The 16,881-nt window shown below is 41.5% G+C and overlaps 1 protein-coding gene across 4 annotated transcripts in view; it reads left to right on the forward strand.

Moving 5' to 3' along the window:
• Nucleotides 1–16,881, forward strand: part of LOC109889701 (zinc finger protein aebp2) — a 58,270-nt gene that overhangs the window by 9,840 nt on the left and 31,549 nt on the right. For 2 of the 4 annotated variants that reach the window (XM_031823240.1, XM_031823239.1), the window contains exons 2-4: nucleotides 12,573–12,810; nucleotides 13,105–13,212; nucleotides 13,409–13,601. In XM_031823240.1, coding sequence (XP_031679100.1) covers nucleotides 12,573–12,810; nucleotides 13,105–13,212; nucleotides 13,409–13,601 — 539 coding nt within the window. The remainder of the gene's footprint in view (nucleotides 1–12,572; nucleotides 12,811–13,104; nucleotides 13,213–13,408; nucleotides 13,602–16,881) is intronic. The other 2 variants (XM_020481321.2, XM_020481322.2) reach the window with 1 other exon arrangement.

Here is a 16,881-nt window from a genome sequence, read left to right on the forward strand (position 1 = left end):
CAACTCAGTGAACCTGCAGCAACCATTTAAAAAACATCTTCTGGTGCTTTAAATCGGCCAGACCTTGAAAGAGGACAGGGACATGCATTTTGTTTAGGCTTACACCTTTTTCATAAAAACAAATATGTTTATCCTTGACCAGAAAATATTTCATGTTTGATGGCTATGCGCCAGCCATCGCTAGCACTGTGGGTCACCACAACTTGTACCAAGGCGAACAGTGATCGTGCTCACCAAGTAGCCACAACCTTGTTAATAATATTTTACCTGGGGTAAGCCTACGAGTTAAACCTCTACGGGATCGGTGTCCCCCCATGGGACAGTTGAGCTAATGTCTAGTTTAATGCCGATGTTAAAAACCGATGTCAAAGTTACCGTGCATACCTATATAACGTAGGTAGATGACATAATGACGCCATGTAAAATTTTGCACTAGACATGCAACACAGCATTCCTAACCTAGCCCACACAATGTCTGCTCTGTGGATCGAGTAGTCAACAAGTCGAGCAGTCATTTGATTGAGTTGTCTCGTGAGAATTTTCTTACTCTAAGGTGAAATCCATTCACACCAAGATAATGGAATTCATTGCCATTGACAATCAACCGTTCTTTGTCGTGGGTGATGTTGGCTTTTGCCGACTGGTCAAGCACCGGTACACACTACCAAGTGCACTATTTTTCAGATGTTGCCCTAACAGATTTACACAGTAATATCATCACTGCTATTAGTTTCACGACATACATACTATAGAACGCCGTTTGGGTCTTTGCGGGTCAAAAAAGATACAGTAGCACTGTCAAAGCTGTACAAAAATGTCTGCAAACAAGCAAACACCGGCCACAAACGATGTTTGCAATACCGCATTAGTAATAAAGCATTTGTTTGATCGCAACTGCTAGCTAGCACCAATACAACCAGCCTGAAAATAATGACCAGAAGAAACTTGCAGTCATTTTCATTATTGTTAATGATTTATGAATCTTTGAGTAGGTATAAGGTAGGTTGCCACTTGTTGTTTGCCTATTGAAATTGAATGTCAGTTCATAAAAATAAATAGCTAGCCAGCTACTTAACCCTGTTGCCCAAAGCTAAAGTTATAAGCAGCCTATTGATACTGAAGCAGATGATGTCGTTTTGCTATGTTTTTGGCAAAGAATATTGTTTCATCCATGAGTTAGCTAGCTTTTTTTTCTGACCAGCACTAGGTGCGCTAGACAACTTTACTAGCATCATAGCATATGTATCGGAGTCATTGTGACATATGAAATACAAGTGATAGTGTAATAACTACGTAAAAATGTATGAACATGTTAATTTATTATGTGATGTGCAGTCATATTCAGGTCTTGATTGGTCAACAAGCTTATTTGACATGTCAAATAGTGTTATTTGGCATGTATCTTTTTTGACACGCAAAGACCCTAACAGCGTTCCATAGAAATCCTGGTTGAGAATGAAACAACTGAACAAATGAACAATGAAATAGCACAGCAAGTAAGTGAAATAAATAGGTTTTGATTATGTTTTCCTGGTGATGGGGACATACGTAAAATGCCCCCCAAAAATAATTTTTGGTCAGTATGGTGTGTGTGTGTAAAACCTTTTAACTAGGCAAGTCAGTTAAGAACAAATTCTTATTTACAATGACAGGCAACACTGGGCAAATTGTGGACACATTTTGCACCGCCCTATGGGACTCCCAATCACGGCCGGATGTGATACAGCCTGGATTCGAACCAGGGATTGTAGTTACGCCACTTGCACTGAGATGCAGTGCCTTAGACCGCTGTGTCCATGCTTGTGTGTGTTAACTATTTGACTGTACTAGAATGCCTAAAAGTCCACTAAAATGTTAAATATAGGTTATCGGAATCGTTTTTTTTGCATCCAAGGAAAATATTTGATATGGTATCGGCCAAAAATGTCATATTGATGCATCACTAGTGTAAAGTAGACGCTGGAAGTCGAGAAGCAGGTGTTAAGTTTAATATAACAAACATGTAACGATACAACGTAGGAGTAGTGTCTAGACATGAACAACAGAAACAATACTGCCTCGGGAAAAGAACCTAAGGGAGTGCCAGATAAAGGGGAGGTAATGAGTGAGGTAATGGAGTCCAGGTGTGCCTAATAATGAAGCACAGGTGCACGTAATGACGAATGTCAGGTGCATGTAATGTTAGTAAACCGGCGACGTTGGTGGGGAGGAGCGGGAGTAGATGTGACAGGTAGCCTATAGGCCTACTTTTTTGCATGCGCGTTTCTAAACATTGACAGGAGCGCTCCAAAAAAAAGACAATGATTAAATTGACAAAACTCGGAAATGGAATTAAATAAACTTAAACTTGTTTCTCACAAGTGTAGCATAGGTTGTGTGCTCTGCAAACAGTGTGTCCAATAATATTGGATGCATTAAAATAATTACCATGACCAAAGCAACAAATTTTGTAAATTAGGAATTAGTGGTAAATGTACTGGTGATATGTAATGGGGAATTCATATACACTAACAATCAAATGCAAACAATTCACACAATGAAGTTATGAAACAATGAATGTGTACAAATTGGCGGGAGAGAGCGCATTCTGGAGAGAGAAGTGCATTGTGTATCTGGGTGCATGGTCAATCCGACATCTGTGTTGGTCATGCATTATTTACAGTGATATGGCCTCAGCATTCATTCTTCTTGCACTTCACAGAGCAGTGCAGAGTGGTTGTCAAGGAATTGAGTTTGTGTTTATAAAGGATGTATACTAGAATATAAAAGCCATGTAATTTTGTCTCAGTTTTTCACAACTTTTTCTGTTGTCACTACTAAATCTCCGAAAGGACTGGGTCCCCACTTTGAAGGAATATAATATCTCTGATCTGATATGCCTCCTTTTTGTCAAGATCACACCTCTGACCACAATGCTTCATCATCACTTAAACACATGCTCTGTAGTTGGTCCACGTGCTGGTTGATCTCTGCGATTCTTGCAGAGCAAGGGCTGGGGGTGAATCAGGCTCTGAATCCGAGCTCTCGCTTTAGTTGGACATGAGCGACTGCTTTGCTGTTTCTAGTGTTAGCCGGTAGACAGTACTGATGATGAACCACCGACAGCAGCAGAGGCAGTAATGCTATTGGTTGATGATGCCTCGGCGAAGGTGCCGCTGATAATACTGGCATCAGTCTTTATACTAAAGAAATGCTTTTCTGTTCAAATTAAATCAGATTTTTTATTTTCTCTGCCCCGCTCTTCTGAAAGCGCCTCAAGAATTTTTGCTGCAGCTTACTTTTTAAAACTTTTTTTACTTACACGTTTGCAAACAGCAGCAGGGTCATGCCTGGAAGGGTTCCAGCTTTTGTCAAATTAACGTCAAACGTTTTTGGATTTTAACTAACCCTAACCCTTTTCTTAACCTAATTCTCCTAACCTGCTACGTTAATTCTCCAAACCTGCTGCACAAGTTATCCTAAGGTCAAATCTGACGTTAATTTGAAAAAAGCAGGATTCCTTCTAGCCATGACCCGGCAACTCAAGTTAGGATGGAAGAGTCCATTATAAATATGAACCAGTCCATGGGTGATTGACACATATTTCTACTATATGAGAAAAACCATTGATTATATTGATATGAAATGTATGGAAAAACATTGATCTATTATGAATTATTATTCGGCTGTATGGATTCATTTACTTTTTTGGAGGCCTTTTGTCAACAGTATGGCCTCAGTGGCTATTTTAGCATGTACATTTGGTGGCTCAAACTCCCCCCAAAATATTGGGGACACATGCCAGCAAAGCCACAACACAACACTAAAAAATGCACTATAACAGAGACAAACTGTGCCCACAAACTGTTAGGGCCTACATAAAGCCCAATAGCAGAGTACCAACAGCAGTCCCAACATCTTACCACTGCTACACATGGCTATCAGCAGAGACTTGTCTGGCAGCAAAACAGTTAATTCAGCCTCATTTACTGCCTTTTAAAAAACATAGCTGATATGGCTATGTGGTTTCTACTGACAATTGAAAACTATGCCATAAGGGGGTGAAGAGCGGATAAAAGGGAATCCGTAATTTAAATGAAGACATTAATGAGAGAGCTAGGACGGACGTAGTCAATGTAAGTATTTGTTCAACACTTTTGAAATGTACAAAGACAGAATTCAGAACATGGGCCGTTCTTACAATGCTCTCCCTGTACACCAAGTCAGCACCGTAGGATAAATAAAGGGGGGCATATAAAGCAGACAATGAAAACTCTTACAATATTCGATAATTACATTTCTCTAAAACAGGCTATAGGCTACATGTTTACCACCAAGTCAGAACAGTAGGCGAAATTATGAGGAGAAAAGTGACCAAAATATTTGGGTGAGCCACATGGGCTACTAACAGCTTACTAAACAACATATAATCACCTTGTTGTGCTGTTCTCACTTGAACAGGAAGGTGGTGCGGCGGTCCTTCGTGGGCAAATTTTGTCATTAAACTTTGTCATCAAAGTCTGGGATTCTCTGGATTTATGGTGCTTTCAAGACAACTGGGAACTTGGGGGGGGAAAAAACAAGGTTGAATCATGATCTTCAGGTCAGAGCTCTAGAAAGAGTTCCTGACTTGCAATTGCCTGTTGGATGACCGTTCATATTTTCCCAGTCGGAGCTCGTTTTCTTTCAGAGTTCCTAGTTATCTTGAAGTCACTGATGTCAGATTTCCCAGTTCCAAAATTCCAGTTGTTTTGAGCGCGGCAGAAGTAATGCTGGATTAACAGCATGGCCAATTTTGAATGTTTATCCTTTAGACTTGGAAAAGAGCCACTTAAACTCACTTTTTTAAATGTATTTTTATTTCACCTTTATTTAACCAGGTAGGTTAGTTGAGAACAAGTTCTCATTTACAACTGCGACCTGGCCAAGATAAAGCATAGCAGTGTGAACAGACAACAACACAGAGTTACACATGGAGTAAACAATAAACAAGTCAATAACACAGTAGAAAAAAAGGAGTCTATATACATTGTGTACAAAAGGCATGAGGAGGTAGGAAATAAATAGGCCATAGGAGCGAATAATTACAATTTGGCAGATTAACACTTGAGTGATAAATTATCAGATCATGTGCAGGTAGAGATACTGGTGTGCAAAAGAGCAGAAAAGTAAATAAATAAAAACAGTATGGGGATGAGGTAGGTAACTTGGGTGGGCTATTTACAGATGGACTATGTACAGCTTGGGACTACACACCCACTCCACTGAATATCAGGCTTTGCAAGATTTGCAGGATTGCTTTGCAATGCTTGCAGTTAGCCACTGATTCCTTCTAAACCACTCATTGTTGAATCTGTGATTTCCAACTTATTGTATAATGTTAATCTCTAATGGCTGATGATTACCGATACTTTTTATCTATCATTTCTCTTCATATGACAAGGATTGAAAAATATTTGCCAGTAGATTGTCCACTTGATTCATGATGACAGCATAACGTGATTTGACAATTTTATCTCTGGCTAATGACCTTGAGCCTTCTTCAATGGGCACTTCTAATGTAATTCTATGGCAAGTGCCTCCCAAGTGGCACAGCTGTCTAAGGCACTGCATCTCAGTACAAGAGGCATCACTACAGTCCCTGGTTAGAATCCAGGCTGTATCACATCCGGCTGTGATTGTGAGTCCCATTGGGAGCACACAATTGGCCCTGCATCGTCTGGGGTAGGCCGTCATTTTAAATAAGAATTTGTTCTTAACTGACTTGCCTAGTTAAATAAAAAAAAGTTACACGTAGCACCCAAGAGGCTTGAATTTTCAAGCTCTACCCTTCGATTTGGTGGTGATGTTGTGTCTCCATGAGTGACAGAACACTGAACCAATCATGGCGCGACTAGAAAACATTATCAACCCTTATGCTCTGTATTTTCAGCTGGCTGCCCCACCACAGAAAGCACTGGAGCTAAGCTGAAACACCTGCTTTTTGGAGCAGCCTTGTTTGTATGCGGCTTTATTAACTCAATAATATATTTTTAAACATTGTTTGCAAACTGATACAGTGGGGAGAACAACTATTTGATACACTGCCGATTTTGCAGGTTTTCCTACTTGTAGAGGTCTGTAATTTTTTATCATCGGTACACTTCAACTGTGAGAGACGGAACAAACAAAAATCCAGAAAATCACATTGTATGAATTTTAAGTAATTAATGTTAAATGTATTGCATTACATAAGTATTTGATACATTCGGCGCCCAATTTCCGATTGTTATGAAAACTTGAAATCGGCCCTAATTAATCGGCCATTCCAATTAATCGGTCGACCTCTAATCTCTAAATCAAATCAAATCACATTTTATTTGTCACATACACATGGTTAGCAGATGTTAGTGCGAGTGTACCGAAATGCTTGTGCTTCTAGTTCCGACAATGCAGTAATAACCAACAAGTAATCTAGCTAACAATTCCAAAACGACTACCTTATAGACACAAGTGTAATGGGATAAAGAATATGTACATAAAGATATATGAATGAGTGATGGTACAGAGCGGCATAGGCAAGATACAGTAGATGGTATTGAGTGCAGTGTATATATATATATATGAGATGAGTATGTAAACAAAGTGGCATAGCTAACGCTCTTGCTGTCTCTAGAGAGTTGAAAACAGCAGATCTGGGACAGGTAGCACGTCCGGTGAACAGGTCAGGGTTCCATAGCCGCAGAACAGTTGCAACTGGAGCAGCAGCACGGCCAGGTGGACTGGGGACAGCAAGGAGTCTTCATGCCAGGTAGTCCTGAGGCATGGTCCTAGGGCTCAGGTCCTCTGAGAGAGAGAATTAGAGCGAGCATACTTAAATTCCCACAGGACACCGGATAAGACAGGAGAAGTACTCCAGATATAACAAACTGACCCTAGCCCCCCGACACACAAACTACTGCAGCATAAATACTGGAGGCTGAGACAGGAGGTGCCAGGAGACACTGTGGCCCCATCCGATGATACCCCCAGACAGTGCCAAACAGGAATTATATAACCCCACCCACTTTGCCAAAGCACAGCCCCCACACCACTAGAGGGATATCTTCAACCACCAACTTACCATCCTAAGACAAGGCTGAGTATAGCCCTCAAAGATCTCCGTTGCTCCAGAGCCTTTCCGTTCACCTTCACACTCCTGGGCCAGATTACACTCAATCATATGACCCACTGAAGAGATGAGTCTTCAAAAAAGACTTAAAGGTTGAGACCGAGTCTGCCTCTCTCACATGGGTAGGCAGACCATTCCATAAAAATGTAGCTCTATAGGAGAAAGCCCTGCCTCCAGCTGTTTGCTTAGAAATTCTAGGGACAATTAGGAGGCCTGCGTCTTGTGACCGTAGCGTACGTGTAGGTATGTACGGCAGGACCAAATCAGAAAGATAGGGAGGAACAAGCCCATGTAATGCTTTATAGGTTAGCAGTAAAACCTTGAAATCAGCCCTTGCCTTAACAGGAAGCCAATGTAGGGAGGCAAGCACTGGAGTAATATGATCAAATTTTGGGGTTCTAGTCAGGAAAAGTAGAGCATTGCAGTAGTCTAACCTAGAAGTAACAAAACCATGGATACATTTTTCTGCATCAATTTTGGACAGAAAGTTTCTGATTTTTGCAATGTTACGTAGATGGAAAAATGCTGTCATCGAAACGTCTTGATATGTTTGGAAATATCCATTAGCAATGTTGAAAGAGGGGAGATCTAAAAATGCAACAACTATCATGGGGTGCTAATATGACTAGGATAATGCCTTTGGGTGCTAGACAATGAAAAAAAGTTGGAGAGAAGAAACAATAGAAGAGGAGAATGCATATGAGGAAGTCTTAAATAATAGTTAAATAAAAATAAATAAAAATGAGGAAGTCTTTTAAAATAATTGTTTCTATGGTGGTGATTTTGGTTATAGGCTACTTTGAAGCAAGGTAAGACATGACTCATAATATGAAGTAAAATGTATTGGTTTCAAATGATTTAAGGAACAGGAAAAATATACAGTGCCTTGCGAAAGTATTCGGCCCCCTTGAACTTTGCGACCTTTTGCCACATTTCAGGCTTCAAACATAAAGATATAAAACTGTATTTTTTTGTGAAGAATCAACAAGTGGGACACAATCATGAAGGGGAACGACATTTATTGGATATTTCAAACTTTTTTAACAAATCAAAAACTGAAAAATTGGGCGTGCAAAATTATTCAGCCCCTTTACTTTCAGTGCAGCAAACTCTCTCCAGAAGTTCAGTGAGGATCTCTGAATGATCCAATGTTGACCTAAATGACTAATGATGATAAATACAATCCACCTGTGTGTAATCAAGTCTCTGTATAAATGCACCTGCACTGTGATAGTCTCAGAGGTCCGTTAAAAGCGCAGAGAGCATCATGAAGAACAAGGAACACACCAGGCAGGTCCGAGATACTGTTGTGAAGAAGTTTAAAGCCGGATTTGGATACAAAAAGATTTCCCAAGCTTTAAACATCCCAAGGAGCACTGTGCAAGCGATAATACTGAAATGGAAGGAGTATCAGACCACTGCAAATCTACCAAGACCTGGCCGTCCCTCTAAACTTTCAGCTCATACAAGGAGAAGACTGATCAGAGATGCAGCCAAGAGGCCCATGATCACTCTGGATGAACTGCAGAGATCTACAGCTGAGGTGGGAGACTCTGTCCATAGGACAACAATCAGTCGTATATTGCACAAATCTGGCCATGATGGAAGAGTGGCAAGAAGAAAGCCATTTCTTAAAGATGTCCATAAAAAGTGTTGTTTAAAGTTTGCCACAAGCCACCTGGGAGACACACCAAACATGTGGAAGAAGGTGCTCTGGTCAGATGAAACCGAAATTGAACTTTTTGGCAACAATGCAAAATGTTATGTTTGGTGTAAAAGCAACACAGCTCATCACCCTGAACACAACATCCCCACTGTCAAACATGGTGGTGGCAGCATCATGGTTTGGGCCTGCTTTTCTTCAGCAGGGACAGGGAAGATGGTTCAAATTGATGGGAAGATGGATGGAGCCAAATACAGGACCATTCTGGAAGAAAACCTGATGGAGTCTGCAAAAGACCTGAGACTGGGACGGAGATTTGTCTTCCAACAAGACAATGATCCAAAACATAAAGCAAAATCTACAATGGAATGGTTCAAAAATAAACATATCCAGGTGTTAGAATGGCCAAGTCAAAGTCCAGACCTGAATCCAATCGAGAATCTGTGGAAAGAACTGAAAACTGCTGTTCACAAATGCTCTCCATCCAACCTCACTGAGCTCGAGCTGTTTTGCAAGGAGGAATGGGAAAAAATGTCAGTCTCTCGATGTGCAAAACTGATAGACATACCCCAAGCGACTTACAGCTGTAATCGCAGCAAAAAGTGGCGCTACAAAGTATTAACTTAAGGGGGCAGAATAATTTTGCACGCCCAATTTTTCAGTTTTTGATTTGTTAAAAAAGTTTGAAATATCCAATAAATGTCGTTCCACTTCATGATTGTGTCCCACTTGTTGTTGATTCTTCACAAAAGAATACAGTTTTATATCTTTATGTTTGAAGCCTGAAATGTGGCAAAAGGTCGCAAAGTTCAAGGGGGCCGAATACTTTCGCAAGGCACTGTAGGTATGCTAATGATAGACCTAGCTGTCTTCTAGTAGATTTCTAGTAGGCTTTCCCAAAAACCTTATTTAAATGTTAACTAGCTACAAAGTAGCCTTTGTCTACCTGGCAGATTTAATATCATAATTGTCTGCATCAATCCAGTGGCCATTTGTTTTGCAATCTCTACAGAAACATGATAACCAAACAGTGCACACAAAAACCTAAAATGATTATTCCTAGACCTCAAGAGGTCTCCCTGGTGTGGTTTAAGCATTGTTATGGACTTAGAAATCAAATGTTTTTGTTGTTCTATTAAGAAAGCATGACATTGAGAGCGAAAACCCGGGGGGAAAAATATATCTGAAACCTGTGAATTTATGACTGTCTCATTTCTGTTTCAATAGTAGGCCCACTATTAGCCTACTTGCACAGTACAGCTTGAGTTGGCCTGACTGTGAAAAAACAATATGGGATTTATCATTCAGCTTGTGTGTCACTGTTGCTCATAGAATGTTTCACACAGGGGGCCTTTTCTTCCCTGGGTGTACTCTAATTGGCAAAATTAGGGTATACGCACTTCTCCAGGCACCACTACACCACTGCGAATGACCATGCTTTGTAATGTTTCTGAAACAAGAAGTAATGTGGTAGGCTATATTGTTCAATTTCATTACATTTTTTGTGACCTGAATCTTTTAACCAAAATATCAGATGAGACAAAAAAAACTAACCAATTTACTTGCCCTAGCAGAGCTGGTTAGGCTGTTTTTATGTTATCCAGAGCGTTGGTGACTGCAACTGTGCTTCTGGAAACAATTTTATTAAGCTGTTTTTTGCTAATGTTTACTGACACCGGCCATATTCAACGGGTGTTGACCGTTCGTAAATTCGTCAGTTAATCCTCTCTCAAATATACCAGCTATGTCTATCAGCAGTTGTCGCAGTGACATCCATTAATATTCTATTGAAATGGTTATTTGCATAGTTGAGTCTTTTGTTAAGACATGTAGCTAGCTAGCTAAACAATTAACCATAATCCCAACTCGTGACGTTACTACCCTGCATGAATATGCAGGTAGATAACCAACCAGGTTCAATGTTTGCTAGCTAACATTAGGCTATAACTAGCAAAGCAAATGACTCTGAGATACAAATAATATTACTACACAGATCATACACATAACGTTAACTATTGAGTCAGCCAGCTAACGTTAACTAGCTAGCTAACAGTATGCTTTAACTTGAAATGAAAACAACTTTCTGACACAATTAGAAATGTGAAATATCTGAAAATGTAGCTAGCTACACTATCATACCCCCGTATACATGGATGGGCGCTTCTACCTCTCTGTCACGGATGCCATGGTTGCCCTTAGTTTGAAGATGTAATCCATCTCCTTAGCTATCATACTCTAACTCCACTGATTTCAAAACGGGGTCCTCCAGAAAGTCGAGAGCAGATCTACTATGCGATATCTGTCACATCTACTCCTGCTCCTCCCCTCCGGTGTTCGACGTCGCAGGTTTACTAACCACCTGTCCTGGAAACAATCATTACGCTCACCTGGCATCAATCATTATGCGCACCTGCGCTTCATCATGAGGCACAACCTGGATTCCATTACATTACTAATTGCCTCCCCTTTATCTGGCACTCCCTTAGGTTCTTTTCCCAGGAAGTATTGTTTCATGTCAAGATGCTACTCCTATGTTGTATTATTCCATGTTCTTTGTTATATTAAACTTACCACGGGAAGGATGCTGACTTTTTCTGTGGCTAAACCAACTAGGCTCGTAATAAATAAAAAATATTTGTATTTACAGATAGCATACAAGTTTGTTATTAAGGCACATGAAAGTTTTTAAAAAACACGCTTTTTTTTTACATTCAAATGGCTCTCCTGTGGAGTAGTGACAGGCGACATATGCCTTGGGTCCTGAAACGAGTCACAAATGTTCAGCTTCCCCTTTAAGGGCGGGAGATTACCGTGGGTTACTGGGCAGTCCTATTGTGTGTGTGTGTGTGTGTGTGTGTGTGTGTGTGTGTGTGTGTGTGTGTGTGTGTGAGTGAGATTTTGGCTCTAACGAGTAGTAGCTGTAATTTGTTATCAGTTGAAGCATCAGACTCAAACTAACATTGAGAAACAACCGAGCTTGTGAACAAAACATTGTAAATAACCAAGAAACATGAGGACAAAGTCTTACTTTGAAGAATTTCAAGTCATTTAGACTAACTTTTAGGCCTGTGCAATGCACCTCTAAAAATGTATCTATCAGTATCAGCACTTAACTCAGTGCGCACTGCTCCCCAGCCAGGCATGATAAATATTTCTTTGTGTGATTAGCAGGTATGAAACAAAACAGTAGATATGCAGTATTTTTATATTTTTCTGCTATAAATCACATATTGCACATGTGCTCATACTTGATCATAACTCATACTTTACTTTTTACTCTATTTTATTTTTATGATTGTAATGCTCGCACTGTAGAGCCCTAAAAATTGACCACCAGTCCAGTTTGTGAAATAAAGGTTCTTAACAGACAATACCTACATTTAGCCGCATTTGGTGGGTGGAGGGTGTTCATGTTATGCCCTGACCATAATGCATGTCTAAGACCCCCAGAAATGGCATGTGTGTCAAATCAGCCGCTGCAGCAGGTGCATGTACAGCTTTGAGTACACACCCACACACACACACACACACAGGCAATCTGTTCCATTAGAAACAATGCTCCACCCTTACTGTCAATCTTTACACACAGAATACAGATGTCTACTTCTTTTGCACTCTTAATTTTTAGTAGTGGATCACAGTCTAAAGACAGAGATAATATAGAGATGGAGACCAGAACTGCTGGACTGTTTTGCTCTGGTCAGTTTGCTACAGTGGTTAATTGTAACATCTCTTTAACCTCTCAATCACTATTTTTCTCATTCTCTTGCTCTCTCTCAGTGTCAGCAGTACCCTAATGGACATGGAGAGCACGGTATCCAGCGGGCGTTCCACCCCAGCCATGATGAATGGACAGGGCAGTGCCGCCCAGTGCCACTCCACTACCAAGGGCCAGGCGGTTGGCTATACCTGTTGTTGGGACCAGTGTGGCCTCTGCTTCACCTGCAGCCCTGACCTGGCTGAACACATCAGGGGCATGCATGTCGATGGACAAAGAGGAGGGGTGGGTAGAACCAGGGTAATACAGGCTGTTCTGTAGGCTACAAGTGTTTAAGCTTTGTGTGTCTCTGTGGGATCACTCTCCCTCTCTGTATTCCTCTTTAGACCCACCTGTTAGCCCGCAAACAGCTGTCTGGAGAAGCGACTTCTTCTAAAATAGTTTTTGCTTGTCTGATCTTTATCTCGCCACCATATCCAACTCTTTCTCCCTCTCTTTTCTATCTCTGTCTCTCTTCTCTGTCTCCTCTCTCTCAACTCTCTTGCTCATGCCATCTCGCTCTCTCTTTCTCACTTTCTCAAACTCTTCCTCCAGGTGTTTGTGTGTCTGTGGAAGGGCTGTAAGGTGTACAACACCCCTTCCACCAGTCAGAGCTGGCTCCAGAGACACATGCTGACACACAGCGGAGACAAACCCTTCAAGGTAATTTAATAATATATTCCACTAGGCAGACACTTTTATCCAGAGTACAGTGAGTGCATATATTTTTTTGTATATGCATGCGATCCCTGCAGAAATTGTAGCATTGTTACCAGATGGTGGTCAGGTTGTTTACTGAATGGTGACCTGCTTGTCACTGACCCTTACTCTCGCTCTCTTCCTCTCTCTCCCACTGTAGTGTGTGGTCGGGGGCTGCAATGCCAGTTTCGCGTCCCAGGGGGGGCTAGCACGCCATGTTCCCACCCACTTCAGCCAGCAGAGCTCCTCTAAGCTGTCCAGTCAGGGCAGAATGAAGGAGGAGTCACCCTCTAAGGCTGGGCTTAATAAGAGAAAGAAACGAATCCTGATGAACAAACGCAGGCGCTCCCTACGTATGTACCCACTACAGTGTGTGTTTGTGTTCTGGAAAATGTTTACTACTATATGCCTTCATGTGCATTTTCTATAACTAGTTATAGCCTACTTTATATTTGATCTATTTTTATTGAAGGAGAATACATGGTAAACTTTATTAAGGAATAGCAGTGGACTTATTTATTTATTAGTGTGTGTGAGTAGTTGCTGTGTGTGCAAGTGGTTTCTGTGTGTGTGTCACTCTAAAAGAGATGTTTTAGCCTGCTTTTAGTCCTCTGGGAAGAGAGGTTAGAATTGGACTGCACATACACACATAAAGTGCCTTCAGAAGGCATTCATACCCCTTAATTTATTCCACATGTTGTTGTTACAGCCTGAATTCAAAATGGATTCAAATGCGCCAAATACAACAGGTCTAAAACTTACTGTGAAATGTTTACTGACATGCCCTTAACCAACAAAGCAGGTTTTAAGAAAAAATATAAAACAGTAACAATAAAATAACAATAACGAGGCTATATACATGGAGTACCGGTACCGAGTCAATGTGTGGGGGTACAGGTTAGTAATGAGGCTATATACATGGAGTACCGGTACCGAGTCAATGTGTGGGGGTACAGGTTAGTAATGAGGCTATATACATGGAGTACCGGTACCGAGTCAATGTGTGGGGGTACAGGTTAGTAATGAGGCTATATACATGGAGTACCGGTACCGAGTCAATGTGTGGGGGTACAGGTTAGTAATGAGGCTATATACATGGAGTACCGGTACCGAGTCAATGTGTGGGGGTACAGGTTAGTAATGAGGCTATATACATGGAGTACCGGTACCGAGTCAATGTGTGGGGGTACAGGTTAGTAATGAGGCTATATACATGAGGTACCGGTACTGAGTCAATGTGTTGGGGTACAGGTTAGTAATGAGGCTATATACATGGGGTACTGGTACCGAGTCAATGTGTGGGGGTACAGGTTAGTAATGAGGCTATATACATGAGGTACCGGTACAGAGTCAATGTGTGTGGGTACAGGTTAGCCAAAGACCATGGTTCGACGTGCAGACCACGTCGAACCATGTTTCAACAGGGGCAGGCGATTGACAGGTCAAGGCAGGCAGTGGTAAGTAAACCAGAGGTGGGGCAAGAGTACCAGACAGCAAGCAGGGTCAGGGTTAGGCAGAGTGGTCAGGCTGGTGGGCTCAGATTCAGGACAGGCAAGGGTCAAAACCAGGAGGGCAAGAAAAGAGAGACTGGAAAGAGAGGCACAAAAGGCTGGTTGATTTGAACAAACAAGACGAACTAGCAACAGACAAATACAGAACACAGGTATAAATACACAGGGGAAGATGGGCTACACCTGGAGGGGGGTGGAGACAATCACAAAGGCAGGTGAAACCGATCGGTGTGACAGTCCCACAATTGACAGTACATGTCAGAGCAGAAACTATACCATTACAGTCCAAGGAACTGTTCTTAGACCTGAGATATAATTGTGATGAGTCATATACAGTGTGGCAAAAAAGTATTTAGTCAGACACCAATTGTGCAAGTTCCCCCACTTAAAAAGATCCGTGATCCCTGTAATTTTCATCATAGGTACACTTCAACTATGACAGACAAAATTAGGAAAAAAATCCAGAAAATCACATTGTAGGATATTTAATGAATTTATTTGCAAATTATGGTGGAAAATAAGTATTTGGTCAATAACAAAAGTTTATCTCAATACTTTGTTATATACCCTTTGTTGGCAATGACAGAGGTCAAACATTTTCTGTAAGGTTTTCACACACTGTTGCTGGTATTTTGGCCCATTCCTCCACGCAGATCTCCTCTAGAGCAGTGATGTTTTGGGGCTGTTGCTGGGCAACATGGACTTTCAACTCCCTCCAAAGATTTTCTATGGGGTTGAGATCTGGAGACTGGCTAGGCCACTCCAGGACCTTGAAATGCTTCTTACGAAGCCACTCTTTCGTTGCCCGGGTGGTGTGTTTGGGATCATTGTCATGCTGAAAGACCCAGCCACGTTTCATATTCAATGCCCTTGCTGATGGAAGGAGGTTTTCACTCAAAATCTCACGATACATGGCCCCATTCATTCTTTCCTTTACATGGATCAGTCGTTCTGGTCCCTTTGCAGAAAAACAGCCCCAAAGCATGATGTTTCCACCCCCATTCTTCACAGTAGGTATGGTGTTCTTTGGAAGCAACTCGGCATTCTTTGTCCTCCAAACATGACGAGTTGAGTTTTTACCAAAAAGTTATATTTTGGTTTCATCTGACCATATGACATTCTCCCAATCTTCTTCTGGATCATCCAAATGCTCTCTCTCTCTCGAAACTTCAGACGGGCCTGGACATGTACTGGCTTAAACAGGGGGACAGGTCTGGCACTGTAGGATTTGAGTCCCTGGCAGACCAAAGGCTTTGTTACTTTGGTCCCAGCTCTCTGCAGGTCATTCACTAGGGCCCCCCGTGTGGTTCTGGGATTTTTGTGATCATTTTGACCCCATGGGGTGAGATCTTGCGTGGAGCCCCAGATCGAGGGAGATTATCAGTGGTCTTGTATGTCTTCCATTTCCTAATAATTGCTCCCACAGTTGATTTCTTCAAACCAAGCTGCTTGCCTATTGCAGATTCAGTCTTCACAGCCTGGTGCAGGTCTACAATTTTGTTTCTGGTGTCCATTGACAGCTCTTTGGTCTTGGCCATAGTGGAGTTTGGAGTGTGACTGTTTGAGGTTGTGGACAGGTGTCTTTTATACTGATAACAAGTTCAAACAGGTGCCATTAATACAGGCAACGAGTGGAGGACAGAGAATCCTCTTAAAGAAGGTCTGTGAGAGCCAGAAATCTTGCTTGTTTGGAGGTGACCAAAGACTTATTTTCCACCATAATTTGCAAATGAATTCATAAAAAATCCTACAATGTGTTTTTCTGGATTTTTTTTCTAATTTTGTCTGTCATAGTTGAAGTGTACCTATGATGAAAATTACAGGCCTCTCTCATATTTTTAAGTGGGAGAACTTGCACAATTGGTGGCTGACTAAATACTTTTTTGCCCCACTGTATCTGGGGAAGGGTCTAAACAATTTCTAGAGTGTTGAAAGTTTCCAAGAGCACAGTGGTCTCCATCATTGGGAAATGGAACAAATATGAACCTACCCAGACTCTGTGTAGAGGTTGCCGTCTGACAGAACTGAGCAACCGGGCAAGAAGGACCTTGGTCAGGGAGGTGACCAAGAACCCAATGTCTCAATGACCACTCTGACAGAACTACAGAGTTCCTTGACTAAG

Source organism: Oncorhynchus kisutch, linkage group LG4, assembly GCF_002021735.2.
Source record: "Oncorhynchus kisutch isolate 150728-3 linkage group LG4, Okis_V2, whole genome shotgun sequence".
Taxonomy (NCBI): domain Eukaryota; kingdom Metazoa; phylum Chordata; class Actinopteri; order Salmoniformes; family Salmonidae; genus Oncorhynchus; species Oncorhynchus kisutch.